General features: G+C 36.5%; 1 protein-coding gene across 2 annotated transcripts in view; it reads left to right on the top strand.

Moving 5' to 3' along the window:
- PDE4B (phosphodiesterase 4B) overlaps positions 1–21678 on the top strand; it is a 234649-nt gene that overhangs the window by 154001 nt on the left and 58970 nt on the right. For both annotated transcript variants that reach the window (XM_070939481.1, XM_070939482.1), the window contains one exon: positions 19143–19337. In XM_070939481.1, the coding sequence (XP_070795582.1) occupies positions 19143–19337 (195 nt within the window). The remainder of the gene's footprint in view (positions 1–19142; positions 19338–21678) is intronic.

Here is a 21678-nt window from a genome sequence, read left to right as displayed (position 1 = left end):
AATGTCAGGATTTGGGGAGCAATCAGCCACCTTAGGCTGACTCTGAATCATCTGGAAGATACAGGAAGTAACAAATGCTGAAAGTCTTAATTCAAAATGACTACCCAGCCTAAGAACACCTGCCAGCTTAACTTGGTTTGAAAAAAGTCTGAGTAGAGATGCTCTGTTTAGCTTCTCGAGAAACGAAAGAGGTACTAGTTCACATTCGTGCCAACTTATACCAGTGCAATCACCGGACACTGCATCCTTTTCGGGAAAAGCCACTTCAACCTCAACCTCAATCATGTCCATGATTCCTGTGCACTGCTTGAACCTTGTATATTTTTTTTATCTCAGACCATCTGACTATCATTCTGTAATGTCTAAACTCCTTGATTGCTTATGGACTATGCTACTCATAAGTCTATTGTGGTTTGGACTATGGAGAAGGATCTGGAAAAATCATTTTGTTCTCTGTAGTTCACTCCAAAGATCGTGTTTGCCCAAGATAAATACAAGATACGTAGAGCATAAAAACTTCACCACAATAGGTCTGGATTTTTGCATCGGATGGAAATGGAAATCCATACAAAAAGCACTTTCAGTTTTCACTTTGTCTTCCATCTTCATTGCAAAGATCTCGTGAAATTCTCCATAAACACTGCTAAAAATTTATTTTACTCATTAATGTAAGGAATAGTTTAAAGTCATTAATTATTTTTACAAAGTGGACACTGTAAATGGATAGTTTCATCTTGAACATTTTTATATTTAATACTGTTTCAACTTCTATCAGAATTGCAAGATTTATCAGAATTCCCAAGTTGGGCAATGCCTTTCGTGTGTTTCAGTCATTAAGGTTTTTAATTTCACCATTTTTCTGATCAATCAAATTTATGTTACATTTCCAGCTGAGGTTATTTTTGAGGTTTCACCTACTCATTGAGGTTATTATTTGCATGAAATATGTTTTTCTAAAAAGATTATAAATCACGTAAAGCTTTTAAAAAGATAAGGAAACAACTTTCTTTCTGCATTACTACATTCCCTTTCTGGCCTGGAATAAATTCAGGTTTTTAGAGTTCAGCTGAGGAAAGGTAATTTCTTTATCTTCTCAACTTCAGACCCATAATTTATTACCCTATATCAGTAATTAAAATGATGAAAAAAGGCTGCTCTGTTTATGAATTTAGCAATCAAGATATGAAGAGGCAGCATTTTAATTCAGTAGAGGACCAAGTTTGCAAATTCACATCAGTCCTTTTCTTCCTTTTGTTTTTATCAGTAAAAATCACATCATAAAGGAAAATCAGCTTTGTGCTTTCTGAAATCAATGGCTTAAATGATTGAGTTTGATGCAAATTAATTATCAATTTCTGTTGATAATTCTGTTTAGTGGCTTTATAACATATCATGTATCTGGTGGTTAAATGATTACTGCTTGTGTTGTGTTTTTTTCCTTTCTTTCTTCTGCTGAATAGCTGAAAGTTGCTCAAAGTAAGCCAGCACTAATGTGGGTGGTTAACAGATTCCATTGTTCATTTCTCCGTTAGCCAATCTCATTATATAGCTAAGTCATGGATCGGATAGAGCCTTTTTTGTTATTCAGCTTTTCCCATTTGGAATAAAGATGTCCATATCGGTTGCCAATATGATTGATATTTCGTTTTACAATTTGTTTTTGTTTTTGATATTGTAAGTATACCCTATGTATCTTTTGGCATGGAATCATGTGATCTGAAATCAGGTCATTAAATTGGAATATGATTTCCTCTTTGGATGACAAGGTATACGATGTGTAAGTTTTTCTGCCACTTAAATACTCCTTCAGTTCTTTTCTTCAACATTTTTCCGCATAAAACATTTGTTTAAATATCTCCTAGGGTCAGATTCATTTGGTGCTTTATTCCAGTGCCCATTAGTTAAGTCTTCACTTTCAAATGGCCAAAATGATCATCTCAATTTTGGAATGTAAGCTTTCCATAGGATAGGGAGTGACAGAAAGCACAAGAGTTACACTTTAAAAAATGAGATTATCCAGTTCCGATTATTCCAGGTTATCCCAAATTTGGAATCAGAAGTACAACAATATGAAACTGGAGAGAACTTTATTGCTATTAAGAAACTAGAGAATTTGTAAACTGTATCCTGCTGATTATTGTTTTCAATATTTTTTTTTTCTACAAAAGCTTCATAGACATTCACAACCTCAAATATTTCCGTGTAACCAGGAATTGCATCTCTGTTTTGTAGTAGATTGCCCTGGATATTTTTTTTTATATTGAGGTATGTTTTCTCAAAAAAGCTATGATCATTTTTCTTAGCACCTGGACAGTTAAAGTTACAGAAATATAACATGTTTTACATTATATAATGCCTAGAAAATGTGGTGGTGGTATATTTTTAAACCCAAGCACTTTGAATGAAAGAATATATGAGACTTAATTAGTGCATATTTATCTTGACACTGCATCTTATTTGTCTATTTTCTAAAACGTATTTCTTAAACTTCCTTCCTTCCTTCCTTCCTTCCTCTCTCCCTTCCTCCCTCCCTCCCTCCCTCCCTCCCTCCTCCATGTATGTTATTTACCATACAGACAAGCAATGCTACAGAGCCACCTACTGCCTTCGCTTTGATTAACAACCAAATAATGGAAAAATAACTAGCATGCTGGTTTTATTAATTTTACTTTAGCAGTAATGAACATAAGCACCAGCTGATCAATGTTATTCTGCAGTGATAGTTTTTAGCTTTGGTTTCTTACGTAAGCAGTTTTATTAAATGTGAGTTCTAGCTTTTAAACAGTCTCATTTTATAGGTGCTACTGGCAGAAGTAGGATTAGATCTTCAGTTCTGAAAATAAAACCCAGAAGCACAACTTTGGTTCAAATCTTTATTTATTTATCTATTTTATTTTATTTTATTTTATTTTATTTTATTTTATTTTATTTTATTTTATTTTATTTATTTATTTATTTATTTATTTATTTATTTATTTATTTATTTATTTATTTATTTTCATCAAGCATGTATTAGATAACAGATATAAGTATAAACCTGATTATGAATACATGAAATGGATACAAATAAAAGAGAAAATTAGGACAGGGATGGTAGGCACGCTGCTGCACAAAATCCCGTTTATTGTTCAAGGCAAATACTCCCTAGTATACTAATGTAAAGCAAAAAAAAAAGAAAAAAAGATTTTATTAACTTTTGAAAAGTGGGAGCAGTGGTTGACATTTTGTCAATACAGTACAGTATAGAATTCTAATCTATTATCCTATATTATTATCTCTTCTTTTTTCTTGTTCTTTCAACATTGAAATCAGATTTTGTACCTCCCAGTCCTGCTGATTCTAATGTAAAATGCCACTGAAGCTAATGCCAGTTGTTTTTACTTTGTACATCATTCCTTATTTTCTCTCCCTTGCAGCTCCTTCCCTGTAGCCCAAAATAAGTGAGTAGGAGGACACTTGACCTAAATTAATTAGCGTTAGACCAGGTATTAGCAAACTATGGGCTGACTGAGGTTTATGGGCCCTCATCTGTAGAAATAATGGGGATCTCTTGAGTTTTTAGGTCATTGTGATTTCCTGTGGCTGGATTAAGTCAGAATTAAGACTGCCCCTTTGTCTACCATTCTACATGCAATTATGCATAGAGCGCACAAAGTGGCATTATGGAATCAATAGTAACTTTGCACCTGTTTTGGAGTCAGGATGGAGAAAGCAAGAGAGTAAAAAGGTGTTTATATTATGTTTTTCTGCTACTAATTTCACATTGGCCTGTGTTACAGTTATAAAATAACAACTGTATCTATAATCATGGAGTATTATTGATGTACTGCAAACTCATTGCAACAAAAAGAGCAATTTTTTAAAAAAATCAGTAGTGATTGGGAGTAGGCCATTAAGAGGAACAAAGCCTTTAAAAAATGTTCAGCCATACTGCTCATCTGATACTTCAATTGTCCTTTTAGATTAACTGACAAGTTTTTACATGTTTAAAGTAGGCTTTACATTAATGTGCTGGAGTGATGTAGATTCAGTTACCAAGCTAAAACACTTTCAAAAAGTTTACAGACTATCAATGAAACTTGATCTCGGCTCTTCTGATCCGTGGCTGGGCGGCACTTCAGATGAATCACCAAATGGGAAAACAGAGTTTAGCCAAACAATCTTTAATCCGCAACAGTTGGATATCAAGGAAAAGCCAAGTATGGATGTAACAAAGTCAGCGCTGAATGTTAGGTTTCGTCAGCGCTTTTTAAAAGCAGCACGCCAACCGCACCCACACCCCACCCACATACATTTGTCTTTCACAGCTGCTCCTCATTTCCTCTTTTCCGAGCCGCCAGTACTTCCGCATTTTGAGAGTTGCAGACGGCGTTGCAGATGACGATTTCTTTACAGGCAGCCCTGACCCGCATCCTATGCACAAGTATTAGCAATCACCACCACCAGAACCCATCGAACCCGTCACCACTCCTAACCCGAATGCCTAACAACAATCCCCACTGCCCTTCTGTGGTTTCGCTAGTCGGCCTTGGATGCGTCTCTCGCCGACAAATGTGTCAAGCTGATGTTGGGCTCGACACTTGATCATAATTAGTCTTTCTCTGCCTTAGAAAAGGGACAGTTACATATTAAGAATTAGACTAGATGACCCCTGAGGTCCATTTCAACTTTATGATTCTATGATAAATATTTAACGGCAATAAAAACTATCTATCTATCTATGCACACAATTTAACTGTATTCTTAACAGCTGGTTAAAGATAAGATTGCCAGTACATACCTGAAACTAGAAACATACAATGATGTCATTACTGAATAACTATGTATACCGGGGTGTCAAACTTGCAGCCCACAAACCAGATGCATCACGCCCTGGCCATGCCCACTTCCATTTTAGCGAAGGGGGGGGAAGTCACGATATGTCATGTGACGACGTGACGATGTGAGTTTGACACCCTTGTTGTACACTATTTGAATAACATGATCTGATCTTATGTTATTCTGTATAATAATACAATGTTTTCATTGTATTATTTGCAAATAATACAATAAAGACATTTCTTAAAACAAGGATGACTGAAAATGACATTTTCTAGAGTGAATCATCTAAGGAAGCTGTAAATTTGATAGATCAATGATTAAGGCTAAGGTAGGGATATAATAGAACTGCAGCTGGAAGCATTCACTCAGGCAACCAAGAATTTCAAGGGAAACTATCTGAATGCTTGAAAGGCCAGCTATGGCTGAGAAGTGTTATTTCAGTAGATGGCACTACGTTACTTCAGTAGCTTCTTGGTATCCAGCTTGTTTCATTCTTGTCAATATGACATTAGTTTGCCTGTTGATCTTAAAATGTTTTTCTACTTGTCACTTTTCAGCTGGCTTTTTCAGTTAAAATTTCAAAATACATGACTGTTTTTAACCCCAGGCCTATGGCTGATGCATTATTATTCATCTAGGGCCCCTTGTTTGTTTTGTTTGTGGTCTACGAGATTATTTCAATCTGGGCTGTCTGCTTGGTTTAATGGTTTTATTTTTTTAAATAGTTTTTCTAGTTTTGTACACCATCCTTTGGAGTTGGGTGTCTGATAAATTCAAAGTAATATGGAAATAAACATAGACATCAACTTGATTCCTTTAAACATGGTCCTTTACCTGTGTCCTTATGATGAACAGGTAGAAGGGAGGAGGCAAGACGGAAAAGAGCAGTATACGTTTATAAAAGCTGCAGCAATTCCTTTATTTTTTATTTATTTATTAGATTTTCATTCTGCCTTTATAAGTAACTCAAAGCAGCAAATATACATCCTACTCCTTCCTCCTTCTGTATTCCTCACAACAACAACCCTGTGAGGTAGGCTGGGCTGAGAGAGAATGACTGGCCCAAGCTGACCCAGCTGGCTTTCACGCGTAACACAGGACTAGAACTCACAGGCTCCTGGTTTCCAGGCTTTAGATTTTTCTGTTTGTTTCCTATTTCTTAACTGGCGGCAAAAGCTAAGACTTTCTTAATTATTGTTCAAATCCAAACTCCCCTGCCAATGAATGTCAGATACGTAACAGCTTTAACAACATATTTCTCCAAAGAGGCAATAGTAGAGATAAAAAGGAGGGTAAACCTAACTGCCCCAAAATGGCAAAAACATTCTGGGTTAAGAAAGAATGCTGCTTCTAATCAACTTACAATTGAAAACTTTCTACCCGTCAATACCTGTGTAGGTGAGTCAAATTCTTGTTTCACCATCCAACACTTTGTTATATTGGGAAAGCAAGGAACTTATGCTCCTCCAGGAAAGAGAGCAATTTGAGACTGCAGAAGAAAAAAGATCTGAAACCCCCTCCACCGAAACCGATGTGGAGCTGCTAGCTAAGATCTGTCTGTTAACAGCTCAGATGGTAATCTCAATCTGTGACAAGCTGCTGACAGCTAGTAACAAGATGAATGAGCTAAAATGTCTTCTGGACCAGTAACTCTTGGACCAGAGAACCTGGTCACATGAAGACCAAGACTGGCTGACAGCACTAAGACCCAGCTATATGAGAATTGGGGGTGGGGGGCTGGGAGGCGGAGAAGCAATGCTGCTGTAGATCAATCCTTTGCCATTTAAGTTTTCACTGTTACCAGCTCAAACAACTCACGTTTCTTACAACCACACAGACTCAGGCTTTTGATTGCTAATAACCAAATTAATTTTGGCAAATGTCAGACAAAGAAGGCTGCAATGCACTCCATCTCACAGATTCTTCACTGCCCAATGCTCCAATGGGAGCATTATTAGATTTGGACTGGCTCCCCTCTTCACCCCCCAATATATTAGATTAGTGCCTTACCATTAAATCCATCCTCTATACTTTCGTATTAATCCGAATTAAGGACTTTAGAAGCCAGCTCACAAAACTCCAGCACTAACTCCTGGCAACTGAGGAGGAGGATTGATCAGCTGGACTGCAGTCAGACTCTCTTTTCTGACTCAGAAGGCAGATGAGGTATCTACTCCCTCCTTATCTGAGAATGAATTCATTTCCCCTTTAAATGAAGTCCAAAGCTCTTCAACATCTTCCAGGTCCTCACCAAGGACCCTTTTGTTCTGGCTTCTGGCAGGGAGGCTCAGCCAACTGATTTATTCATCTCTGGGATTAGCTTTACATAAACAAAATTTCAGTTCTTTCACCCAGCCAGATACCTCAGTTCCATAAAGGTAAAGGTAAAGGTTCCCCTAGCACATATGTGCTAGTCATTTCCGACTCTAGGGGGCGGTCCTCATCTCCGTTTCAAAGCCGAAGAGCCAGCACTGTCCAAAGATGTCTCCATGGTCAAGTGGCCGGCATGACTAAATGCCAAAGGCACACGGAACGCTGTTACCTTCCCACCAAAGGTGGTCCCTATTTTTCTACTTGCATTTTTATGGGCTTTTGAACTGCTAGGTTGCCAGAAGCTGGGACAAGTAACTGAAGCTCACCCCGTTACGTGGCACTTGGGATTCGAGCCACTGAACTGCTGACCTTTCGATCGACAAGCTCAGCGTCTTAGTCACTGACCCCTAAATTTGAAGGACTTTGTCCTTGGCTAGATTCAATGCCCACCCAACAGCAGATATTGAAGGAAGATTCTGGAACATCACTTTTGAGTGGAGATTTGTGTTCATGCAGTGAAGAATATTGCTCCCTCTATGCTGATGCGTACCGGAAGTTAGTATTTCTACTCATGATAAAACATCGGGGCCACACAGATTCTTTCTAATTTAAATTGCTACTATTAGTCTATCTCAGTGGTCTGCAACCCCTGGGGAACTGCAATGTCATCACTGGGGGTCACGGAGGCTTAAAGAAATGATAGGATTTAAATCTTGAGTTAAGTCTGGACAGATGCTGTAATTTCTCTTTAAACATCTCCTAAATATTTTCTGTTTGGAAACATTTCAAATGTAGCATTAGTTTCTACTTTTTATCAATCATCTATTTATTTATTTGTTTGTTTGTTTGTTTGTTTGTTTATTTATTTATTTATTTATTTATTTATTTATTTATTTATTTATTTATTGGTTCGATTTATATGCCGCCCTTTTCCAGAGACTCAGGGCGGTTTACAATGCATTAAGCAATAGCCTTCATACTTTTGTATATACCTGCTTAGTAGGGCTTTCGCGCACCCCCCCCCCCCCCGTGTTCTTTTTTTTTTTATACAAAGTCACAAACCGGGTCCTCATTTTACCTACCTCGAAAGGATGGAAGGCTGAGTCAACCTTGAGCCTGGTAAGATTTGAACTTGCAGTAATTGCAGGCAGCTGGTGTTACTTAACAGTGCTTTAGTCTGCTGTGCCACCTATCTCCTTATTCTCAGCTGAAACCTATTTTCCATTAATTTCATTAGCTGTCAATGTCATTTTAACAATATAGATAATCATTATAAGTTGCATCACTACATACATTTTCTCTAGACATAATAATAATTTGTCCATTGCATTCAATATTATGATGGTTATATATATTTCAAATTGGTAATTCTTCTATTCTGTTATTCTAGACAATCATTTAATTTCCTTACATAAATTGTATTATACTTTATATGTTAATTTTTGTATCCTAAATTCTTAAACCTCAACTTACAATTTTGCATGTATTGTTATATGTGTCAGCTTTGGAAGCCATATTAGCACCAGAAGCGTCCACACTGTCAATTCCATGCGCCTGGGAAAGTAGGAGGAGGGATTTAGGAGAGTGGATATAGTTAGACATAATAGCATTCTTCCCTTCGGTCAAAGTCATGGTGTCTATGCATCTAGAGGAGGAGTGGTTGCAGGGATGGCTCAAGTTGGGACAGATGATGATTGGGACATGTGACAGACTGATGGGTGAAGGGGCTGGATTTGGGGTTTTAATTTACTGAGGGGAAACCCGGAGCCCTCAGATTTGGGAAAACCCTCATGTTTTCCCAGATGTGCCAGTATACCTACTCTAATAAAATGGAACTTTGAGAAATGCCTGCCTTGGAGTTTTTACTTGGAGTTGGGGACTTTCTGGAATGCTGACAATATGGTTTTATAGCATTTTTTTACCCTAATCAAAATAAAATGACTAAGATAAACATTTTTCTGTGTAACTTCATTTGCTCATATTTACTCAGTCATAAAATTTCTATTATCCGTTCTCTTAAACTCTGTTAATCATTTATTGTAGATAGTCTGTGAGAAAATTATACAGCTTTTAAAAAATGTATTTTAAAGTTCACAATTGTGGATCTTCCTGCCACATCATTTAATAAAGATCCCACACACAATGCAGTGTGAAGCAATATTGATTCAGTTATAAAAATCCTATTAATAGCAATATTTCTAACATATTCTTAAGCAATAAAATCAATAAAAACTCACAAATAAGCAACAAACAAAATGGAATGTTGCTATAGTCAATAAAACTTAAGTGGCTGATAGACCTATCATGTTTCAACTTTTATTTTGTTTGTTTTTAGTTACTGTAAACCTCTGAAAATCTAATTGAGTGGAGTGGGTATAGTTGAGATAGATGAATGAATGTCTGGGCTATAGAACTCCAAAATTAAAGTTTTCTCTACTTCTTTGTTGCTTATTTTTAGTTGTCCAAATTTTTGCATCCCAGACATAGTAGACCTATGCTAATAATTAGGTCTTAACTTGGCAATGAAATAAAACCGGGCAACTGCTGTTAAGAACATATTCCAAAATAAACTCGCTCAAAGAAAAGTAGTAGCTCCGTTTCCCTCACTTCGCTGTGCCACTAATTCCAAATCAATTTATTTATTTATTTTATTTATTTGATTTGATTTGATTTGATTTCTATACCACCCTACTCCCGAAGGACTCAGGGCGGTGCACAGCCAAACAATAAAACACATACATACAAAATTTAAAAGTAGAATTAAAATCAAATTAAATAATTTTGGCCCAGACAAATTTAAAACCCCAAACTATTTAAAACCAATTTTAAAATTGAATATATAAAATACTAAAAGATATTTAAAAATTAAAAATCTTTTATAAAAGAGGGAGAAAATTAGGCCAGGCCCGCCTGGTGAAATAATAAGGTCTTTAAAGCACGGCAGAAGGTGCGCAGATCCGGGATCCTCCTCTCTATGGGAGCGTACCGGCCGGTGGGAGGCTATTGGTGGTAGTAGGCGGTCCCGCAAGTACCCAGGTCCTAAGCCATGGAGCGCTTTAAAGGTGGTAACCAAAACCTTGAAGCGCACCCGGAAGATCACTGGGAGCCAGTGCAGCTCGCGCAGGAGGGGTGTTACATGGGAACGCCATGTCGCTCCCATTACCACCCGCGCGGCCGCACTCTGCGCCAGTTGGAGCCTCCGGGTGCTCCTCAAGGGGAGCCCCATGTAGAGAGCGTTGCAATAGTCCAGGCGGGAGGTGACAAGGGCATGAGTGACCGTGCGTAACGAGTCCCGATCCAGAAAGGGTCTACAGACTTTTTCCTCTAAAGGGCCTGCTCAGGGATTATCTTTCTAAGCAAGGAGCTATATGCATATTTTGTAATTGTTTATTCACTCATATACTGCCCACTTCCAAGGACTCGGAAAAGTTTACAAACAAATAAAATACAGTTTAAAAATAAAATAGAATAGAATTGGCCAAGTATGATTGGACACACAAGGAATTTGTCTTTGGTGCATATGCTCTCAGTGTACATAAAAAGAAAAGATACATTCGTCAAGAATCATAAAGTACAACACTTAATGATAGTCATACGGTACAAATAAGCAATCGAATCATACTAGGAAACAATCAATATAAATTGTAAGGATTCAAGCAACAAGTTACAGTCATACAGTCATAAGTGGGAGGAGATGGGTGATAGGAACGATGAGAAGATTAATAGTAATAGTAATGCAGACTTAGTGAATAGTTTGACAGTGTTGAGGGAATTATTTGTTTAGCAGAGTGATGGCGTTCGGGGGAAAAACTGTTCTTGTGTCTAGTTGTTCTGGTGTGCAGTGCTCTATAGCGTCGTTTTGAGAGTAGGAGTTGAAACAGTTTATGTCCAGGATGCGAGGGGTCTGTAAATATTTTCACAGCCCTCTTTTTGACTCATATAGTATACAGGTCCTCAATGGAAGACAGGTTGATCGTAATCGTTTTTTCTGCAATTCTAATTATCCTCTGAAGTCTGTGTCTGTCTTGTTGGGTTGCAGAACCAAACCAGACAGTTATAGAGGTGCAGATGACAGACTCAATAATTCCTCTGTAGAACTGAATCAGCAGCTCCTTGGGCAGTTTGAGCTTTCTCAGTTGGCGCAGAAAGAACATTCTTTGTTGTGCTTTTTTGATGACGTTTTTGATGTTGGGTGTCCATTTTAGGTCTTGAGATATGATAGAACCTAGAAATATGAAGGTCTCTATTGTTGATACTGTGTTGTCTAGTATTGTATAAATACTACATAAAGCAATAAGCTTACAAAAACAAAACAAAACAATAAGTTAACAATAGTTCTACAAGTCATCCATATCAAAATTCATTGGAAGAATGTAGTTTTCAAAAACCTTAAAAATAACCAGAATGGGGTCTATAATATGGGCCTTCCACTCAGAAAGGAAGGCCCATATTATACAGAGACCTAAGACAAGTCTGTATGTCCCTACTTTTCTCTCCTCCTGAAGAGTGAGAATTTTAAGTAGCTCCTCAGTGGATGAATGCATGAACATTGAGCTAAATTTGGGTAGGAAAGGAGATTAGTTAAGTCTCATGGTGCCAAGACAAGTAAGACTTCAATAAGTGATATCCTTCATTTTGAACTGGACCTGAAAATCATTAGCAGTTAATGCAGCAACTAAAAAACAGGCGTAACACAACTAAATCCAAACCTCCCTATTAGTAGCCAAGCCAATTGGAACAATTGCAGTTTTCAAGTTGTTTTCAAGGGCACATTACAAGTGTAGCACATTATTAGTGTAAGGTGATCATGATGTGAATTGCATGTGATGTATCACGACTTTCCCCCCCTTCGTTAACCGGGCATGGGTGTGGCCGGTACATGACACATCCGGCCTGTGGGCCGCGAATTTGACACCCCTGATCTAACCCCTCATAGGCTCCAGATATTGAACCAGAAAATACCACAGCATCTTCAGTCCAGGCTAGAATGATATATAATTGAGCATCATCATCATGATACATTCTTTTTTTTTTTCTGAAATCACTTCTACATATCCCTTTTATTTTGCACCTATCAGGTTGAATCTCTTTTTTTTCCCCCTGATATTCTTTCTCTGAAGATAAATGTAAATTACTAGGTTTATAAAATAACTTTATTTTCTTTCATAATAAAGAAAAAGTAGTATTTTTATTAGAAAAATGATCACAAATATCTAGCCAGGCATCAGAAGAACTTGATGACTAACTTAAAAGATGGAAATTTTTATCTGAATGATAATGGAAATTATCGCTTGGAAAACATGGCTGAGTTCATTCTAACTGAATGACTAATGAAAGCTTGGTCAATAATTACTTGCTGTTTCAAGTGAAGAAAGAACTGTAACAATAGCTGAGGTTGGCCATAAAAATACATTATTCAATTTGTTATCAGTCATTTCAATACATTCTTTCTGAGACTTGAAAGAGGAAAATAATTCCAAACAAATGCATTGGGATTAATGAGATGTACAATATGGCTGTATGTTTATGCTCAAAACAAAAAGGAAAGCAATTTATTTTGCACTAATCAAATTATTTGCCATACAAATTAATCTCTTCCAAAATAAATGTTTGTGGAAGCTTCAAAGACTCTTTTTAAGTACTCTGAAGTTCTTTCAAAATCAGCTATTAAGAATCATAACAAAAATCGTAAGGAGTTTTGTACTCATACTGTGTGGTCATATATAAAGATAAATTTTCCCACACCCTCTGCAAATAATATTACTACAGAATTGGCTGCAATGAGAGCAGTGTAACAGAAAAGCAAAGTGCGTTGATGTAGCATATGAATCATGTATGTACCGTATTTTCCGGCGTATAAGATGACCCCCAACTTTTCCTGTTAAAATATAGGGTTTGGGCTATACTCGCCATATAAGACTACCCCTCTTCCAATGCACACCAAATAAAAATTAAAAAACATCAACTGGCTCACCTACAATGTAAAAGCAGCTGTGCTAGTCCCAAAATGGCCCCTGAAACAAGCAGGAACCTCACACAGCCACAAAAAGCCCCCCAAAAATCTTTCACACTCTACACACACACAACACAACTGGCTCACCCACAATGTAAAAGCAGCTGTGCTAGACCCAAAATGGCCCCTGCAACAAGCAGGAACCTCACACAGCCACAAAAAGTCCAAAAAAACAACTTTCACACTTTACACACACAAAATTCCACATACAGCTTTGTGAGATTTTGTGTGTTTGTGTAGTTAGAGTGAATCACTACAGAAACACACTAAATCTCAGAAAGCTGCACAAATATTATTTTATTTTATTTTATTTTTATTTTTATATGAAAGCTAAATTTAAAACTTCCTGAACTTTAAATGGCTAGGTCTAAAAAAGAACAACTAAAAAAACCCCAATTGACTATTTTTTTTAAAGCTCCCAAAGGGGAAAAAAACTTACCCAATAGAACAGGGGTCTCCAACCTTGGCAACTTTAAGACTTGTAGACTTCAACTCCCAGAATTCCTCAGCCAGCTTTGCTTTGCTAGCTGAGGAATTCTGGGAGTTGAAGTCCACAACTCCCTGCTTGCTTGATTGCAGGCAGGGAGTTGCTTGCTGATGGAATAGATTCAGGCAAGCGAAGCAAGGCAAGCGTTGCGACTAGCAGCTGAGGTAAGCAAGCTGGAGGGGGAAAACTTTTTCCCTTTTACATGGCTCTGGCCATCCCAGCTGAGTTGCAGGGAACTCAGCTGGGATGGGATTGACCGTCAGAGCCATGGTTCTGGCGATCCCAGCTGAGTTGCAGGGAACTCAGCTGGGATCGTCAGAGCTGGGATCGTCAGAGTAAAAGGGAAAAAACTTTTTTCCTTTTACATGGTTTCTGGCGATCCCAGCTGAGTTGCAGGGAACTCAGCTGGGATCGTCAGAGCTGGGATCGACCGTCAGAGCTGGGATCGTCAGAGCTGGGATCGACAGAGCCATTTAAGGCTCGTCAGAGCCTTTCGGGCTGGTCTGCCTGGTTACAGGAGAACGACACCCGGCGTATAAGACGACTCCCGACTTGAGAAGATTTTCATGTGTTAAAAAGTCATCTTATACGCCGGAAAATATGGTATGTATGATATAGAAACTTCAGTTTTAAATAAACATACTTCTACTTATAGAAAAAGCTGAAGCTGGATAAATCATAAGCTTTATTAGAAAACCATGGATATAAATCCTTATACTCAAGAGGATTTCTAAAATTCTGAGGAGAAAGCTAGATAATGAATAATTTTTCACACTTTCTACTGCCTTAAAGATTACAGTCAAACCCAGTTTCTACCCTATGTCTCAAGAAATGTTATGGAGATAGTTTTGGAAAAACTTCATTCTCTAACACAATGTTTCTCAACCTTGGAAGCTTGAAGCGCTGCTGGCTGGGGGATTCTGGGAGTTGAAGTCCACCCATCTTCAAGCTACTAAGGTTGAGAAATACTGCTCTAACATCTCTTGGGAGATGAAGTGGAAGCTAAGTTCAAAGTTCTTCAACTGTGAAAACATTCTCTGTTTGGCTCATATTAGAATTCAGATCTCGTTCACCCATTCTCTGGACAAAGTAGATTCAGATTTCTCAAGTCAGGAATGAATTTTGTGAAGATTGACATGAAATATAGTTGAGGTTCTTAAAACATTATAATTATAGTAATTAAATATGAATAATAGTTAAAATTAATCATCTGCAAGCATTATCATATAGTTGACATCTTGTAACTTAATGTGATGTTGAATGAAGAATAATGGCCAGCAAAGAACAACTAAATTTGAAACTGGCAAAACCAGCTATGTAAAGAAGCATCATTGACAACAGAATAAATAAATAAGTAAACAAACACACCTTCTCGGACCTTATTATATAAGCAGTAAAAAGATAGATGTTATTAAGAAGTCAAGCATTAGCAATTTCAGTTCAGTTCAGAGTCATTGTTATTATTTAAATTTCTAGTTTCGATCTGATTTTGATATGGAATAAATTATAGTCCTGGGAGTAGGGAGGAAGGGAGACAAATAACTCTGTGTCTGAAACAGATTATATAATTCATGACCTTTGTGAGTTGACTTCATGGTACATGTGGAATCATTGTGGAGTATTGTGATTTTAACAAGAAAAAAAAAAGAAAATAGAATTCTTATCTCTTGAGTGTAAGGATTTATTATATTACTTCAGAACATCTGTTTTACATAGTGTGTTTTGAATGTATGAATGCATTCATATATGAATGCAAGTATAATAGCTGTTTTTCCCGCCTTGATAAATCTGCTGAATTCTTAAATTGTTCAGATTACCAGAATTTAGCTACTCATCGCCATGTTGAATAATCAATGACAAATGTAGTGCTCACAACAAACTCATTGGAATGAGTTCCAAGTAATCAACCGTACTCCAGATGAACTGTAATTCCAAACATCCCCAGCTGCACAGATGCTGGGAATCATAACTCAGCACCATCTGGAATGTGACAGCTTCTGTACTGTATCTCTGTTCTAAGTGAGTGCTGAGCTGAGTTAATAACATTGTTAGTGTATGTCAGCCTTCCTATACTGGTACCCTCCAGGTGTTTTGTTACTTCAGTGCCCAGAAGTTTTCAGAATGGCAAACTTTTAAAACATGATTTAGTGGCTATTTTGTTCGTATTTTTAGAGGTATTAGAAAAGTTTCTTTTTCTCAGTGGTTTATGGACATCTAATGCTTTTCCATCAATGTAGAGCATGGGTGTCAAACTCACCACATCACATTGCCGTCACATGACATATCACGACATTTTTCCCTTCGTGGAGCTGGGGTGGGCGTGGCCTATGCATGATGCATCTGGCCCATGGGCCACCAGTTTGACACCCCTGATGTAGAGTCAATAAGCCATAAATGAAATCTGGCTTCATCATGATGGATATGTTTAATGTCAAAAATTGCAGATTTGCACAGTATTGACTAAATCATGGACACTGAAAAACGTTATTGTTCAGTGAACGTTATATATTATGTGCATATAAGGTCTTAAATTTTCATTTCAGGATCTGAAAACACCATAGGTGATTTATAAAAGATTTGTTAATATGATAGAAATCTAAGATAATGTTGAGGACAGAATGATGGATTTAATCTAAAGACATGCAATCTGATTTCTGCTAACTTTTTATATATTTATAATGATATAGGGCCAGATGAATATAATTAGATTGCAAGATGGGTGTCATCAAGTCAACTCTTGGGAGCTGCCCAGAAAAAAACTGCACCTCATCTTGTTCTTTTCTCTTGCAAATTTCCAAGGGCATTCTAGTAACCTTTTTGATCCAGTCCATCCACCTTGTCCATTTTCTTCTACTTCTATCCTAGAGTGATCAATTTTTCTAATCCATTGTCTGGTCACACTACATGTTCAAGATATGTAATTTTTTGGTTTGTTCATTGTGCCAAGGCAGCAAGTCAGACTTCATTTGGATGAGAATTGATTGATTGGTTCTTCTTACAGTTTATAGTCCTGTCCAAATCTATAATTCAGAGGCATCTATTTTCTTTGTCTTTCAGGTTCAGGGCCTTTCACAAGCACACATTAATATTTAAAGGACCAAATTATCCTTTTATAAATTATATTTTAATGCATCTATGGCCAACTTTTCTATAGAAAATTTAACTCAGGAGGGGTGGAATTAAAGATGAGAAATTAGAGAAGAGGAGGATAACTATGCAAAATGCTGTTTGATGAAATTCCAAAGATAAATATTCAATCCAGCTAGAAAGATGCGAGAGAGCCATCTCGAATGGGAAAAATGGTTGGGAGAGAAAGGACAATGTACTGTTCCTCCATAGGCTGCTAAAGTGAATTTCCTTCCATAATTTATTTAATTCATCCTTCATTTTAAATGTAGCAGCTCCTGGTATTTTCATGAATACACATGAAGCAAGTATAGTATAACAAGAATCTATGACCAATGGAAAAACTATTACATAGGAATGTGAAGATTATGGATGATGGCCTCCAGATGAAGCACTTGTGGATGTGTATTGCTAATTGAGTTGAGGCTGGCTTACTTTGATTAACAGATACAACCTGCTGACTGAGCTTTTTTGCCTACACAGAAGCAGTATTACTGAGTGAAGTGAAGCAGCTGCTCCACTGCATTGCATAGAAACGGGAGTACCTATTTGCTTTTTGGAATAGTTTCAAAGAAATGCTACACTTGAATCAACAAAGTAGGAATTCCTTCAAAGATCTGGAAGGCCCTACTGATTTGCATTGTATTTGACTCAGCAGGAAGGATATGAGTATGAGAGGCACATACTTAGGTAATGTTCTGCATTCTAAATCTAAACTGCAGGGAGTATTTCATTCCCTAGGTGGGAACTGATGTAACTATTTCATAAATAAAATCCTTCCTATTAAAAAAAATAAGTTGGAAAGAGGATTCTAGATTCATTTTTTCCCCAAAATTCCCTAATCTATCATCATATACAATTTGTAAGAGAAGATAATAAATACTACATATTGTTCAGTTGGGCAATTTATCTGTAGAAATATTTATTTTAACAATGAATGGAAGAAAGCTGCTGAGCCATATGTTTGCTATTGCAATTATAAAAGTTGCTGGAGGTTATTCTTGGTGATAAAATCTATGAAATATAAAACCTGAATTACTTACTTATTGATAATTTTTCAGACTTGCAAAATTGATGTCAGCCTTGCAAGGCAGTCCAGACAAGAAGCACACCTAGAGTATTAGTCTATCTGTACTGTAAAATTAACGGAACGTAAATCTCTTCCCTCCCTCCCACTTTTAGTCCAAGAAACTAGAGATGGTTCCTTCTGAGACTTTTGCCATCCCCCCCCCCCGCATTTCTTTTGCATGCTCAGTTGATTTTTGTCCAATCTGCAGCTCTTCCCCCTGTCTCCAAAAGTCATTTCCGCAAACCATTAGAGTAAGATGGAGAAAAACTGAAAAGAGTACAGTTCCTTAACTACAATACTTTTTGTACAACCCCTTTGTTCTTACAGATTCAGTTGTTTCAATAGCTTCATCTTCATTATAAGATTCTTGAGGAAAATAAATAAAGTTTTCTGTATACCTGTTAGTTTTAACATGGTTTATATTCTGCTATGACCTACACGATGAAAGGTTTTGACTGTTGTCAGTGAAGCAAAAATAAAACTCCTTTTATTCTCTTCCTTTTTTGTTATCCACTTTATATTAGCTACCTGATTTCATTACTCTTTGTCTTTTCAGAAATTTCCCTGTTCCTCTGGCTTGCCTTTCTATATGTATGGATCAGTCTTTGTAAAATGTTAAACAAATATTTTCTGGTTTAAGAAATTAATGGGTTTTTTCCTATTTGCACCACTTTTTTCAGTATAAATCCGTATTCTGATTTTTTTCCAATTTCTAGCCATATAGTCTTGTTCCATATTTCTAGACAAAGAACTGGTAGCATTTTATGAGATTGTTTGTAAATATCCTATCAATAGTTCAGTAACTTTAAATTACTTGAAAACAGGGTTCTTGCAACTAAGAGCCAAAAATAGACATGCGTTTATTTTTTTAACAACTGTTTTAAAAAATAAATTTTCACATCCATAGTTTTCTTTGTACTGTAGATCTCTATAACACGATTTGATATCTTGTTTCTTTTTTCCCACACTGTAATCAATACTTTTAAGAAATACTCAAAGCTGACTTTAATTTCACAGATAGATGCCTATATTTCTCAGTATCTCTTAGGATAGAAGGATCCTTGGAAAATGAATTCTGGGAATCACTAAAGATTCAAGCTGCGGGGAAACAAAAACTAAACAATAGCAAAGTTAGAAATGCCTTCAAGAATATAAAGGCAGTCAGCTTTCAAAAAACATTATTTTCACACTGTTTTCCAGTTGTGATAAGATGTATGAGATTGTAATTTTTAGCTTTGAAAATGTAAAATGAAGTCATAATTAAGATGATAAATATGCAATGTCAGTCATATTCATGAATTTCTTGTTCACAGCTTTGATGTCGAAAATGGCCCTTCACCTGGTCGTAGCCCACTTGATCCTCAGGCTGGCTCTTCTTCAGGGCTTGTGCTTCACACCACATTTCCAGGGCATAGCCAGCGTAGAGAGTCATTTCTTTATCGATCAGACAGTGACTATGACCTGTCACCAAAGACCATGTCACGGAATTCTTCGGTTCCAAGTGAACAGTAAGTAGATCTATTATATTCTAGAATTTCTACTGAGAAGACTGGAATTCTAAATTCAACAGATCTGAAGGCAACAAATTGGAAAATGTTGATCTAGAATAATCCTGGGGCAACTTCTTAAAGGAAGAATTTTCTCAGAAAAGTGAAACCAGTTTGCAAGCTGATAATATCAGAAAAGTATGTGTATCTAATCATCATGTGGGTAGTTGTTGCTATCAGCTCCATGAATATCATCATCAGGCAAAGAGCAATAACCTCTTTCTAATACAAAAATTCAGTACCTCCATATCATCAGGTCTGAAGCGTAACAACAGAGAGAACAGAATATGCCGACTTGAAAAAGAAAAGAAAGATGTTTGTATATTCTGTGGAATCCAAGGGAACATTCTCCTTCTACTTGCCAAAACCACAACCCAATAAAGAATGAGTTTTTAGTGATCATCAGGACTTGGGAGAACAAGGAGTGGAATGACTGGGAAGCTGGAATTCTGGACAACTTAGAAACTAAGAATATAGAACATTATTCTGTTACACCCCAGCTTCTGGAACAACAGTGGTAATGGTGGGCTTGAATAATCACAGTTTACATGAGGAACACCTGTTTATTTTTATTTCTTGCATACTTATTATCTAATTTTCCATATTGAAAATCCAGACAAATTGTCTGTATTTAAATAGATTAAAAGCCGGGTATGTCAACAAAAGCCAGGAAATCCAAAACTGGCCTTTTTTTCATAATGTTATGCCCTTTTTCCGACTGAGAGTTAGTATATAAACCTAACTGGAATTTCCTAGTCTTTATTTTTTTAATTTCTCATTGGATTATTTCATTTCTTTGGATATACATTCTGATTAGAGAACCATTTAAATTAGCAGCAATTATTCATGGCCAAATAAAATAGAAAATTATCAGAGTGATTTAAACAAAAAGGTTTTTAACAAGGCTGTTGTTATTCCAAAAGTTTGTGCCACGTGATTACTGGGTCTGCTCATTTTGTACTGCATTCATTGTAATTCTTAGAGCAATATCATCAATGCATGATTCAATTAGGTGTTTTATTTTTCAATGACTTGTTATATAGACTAATATTGGTATGAACTGAGAGGAACAACTTGTCTAAGGTCACCTAGCTGCCTTATGTGCCTATGGGGAGTTTGAACCTGGGTTTAGACTATCACTTTATTATAATAACATATTTTTTTTAAAGTAAGAAACATTTCAAATCAGCAACATATATTAAAATGATTCACTGGACTCACTTTGTAATTAAGTAGGGCATTTAGACAGAAAATATTTCAATAATTAAACACAAACAACTCCAACACTTCATTATTTAACTTGATAAACAGTTTATCCATGCATTTTAAATACTAGGACTCTGCATGATTAAAATTTTTTTGCAAGGGGTACTTTAAAATGCACAGAAATTGCAACCTGTCAGCCCAAAACCAAGAATGACATGTGGCAATTCTTCCAAGCCGAGTTCTTTATTGCTATAGACAAAATCTTACCAAACTCTACTATCTGCATATACAATATAGTCTGTAAACTATTAGGAAGGGGCTGTTTCATCCACTTTGTCTCACACATAATATCTGGGCTAAGGTGAGTTGCCTCTTACTTTTGTGGAAATCACTCCTTCCTCCTGGGAATCAAGTTCCTCACTACATTCCATCATAGAACCCAGCATCTCTTTAAAGCAGCCGTGTCTTTTTCAGGCCTCATACAAGCTTGAATAAAGACATGGCTGCTTTAAGGACTCACTTGAAAGAGGCAGCTGCTATAATCAATCAGTTCATTAAAGTAGCCATGGCTTTTTCATATGGAAAGCTGAAAAAAGAAATGCCTACATAAAAGAGGCACTGAATGCCCATTCTCATACTTTCTGAGGTATCTCTTAAAATCATTTTTGTGCATAGATCTACTACTAAAATGCATAAAATGCTAAATATTTTTTTAATTTTTAAAAATAGAAAGGCATCTCTAACCTGTACATTGAAAGTTGTCATTTCTAATACATATGCTGTGGAAAATGTATATAGGATCAAATGAAGAAACTCTTTTGAATCAATTATAAAAATAAGTCAGAAAGCAAAAGGTAGAATCCTGAACAACTCCAATTCTGGAGAGAAAAAAAACTATACAGCAAAAAAATTCCCATTCTAATTTAAAATCACTATTCACAAGTTTGGTTGTATATAATCTTAATTTGTGCATTGGCCATGAAATTTACAGCCATTAAACTTAAAGTTAGTCAACGTTTTAGAACAAGATATTGTGATGATTGTTAGTTATACAGTTATTTTTCAAAATTTTCTAAAACACATTATCCTTTTTGTT

Source organism: Pituophis catenifer, unplaced genomic scaffold (assembly GCF_029215685.1).
Source record: "Pituophis catenifer annectens isolate HBS135680 unplaced genomic scaffold, rPitCat1.0.hap2 SCAF_3, whole genome shotgun sequence".
In the NCBI taxonomy this organism is placed as follows: Eukaryota; Metazoa; Chordata; class Lepidosauria; order Squamata; family Colubridae; genus Pituophis; species Pituophis catenifer.
The sequence above is the reverse complement of the archived record's forward strand: the minus strand, read 5'-3'. Positions and strand labels throughout refer to the sequence as shown.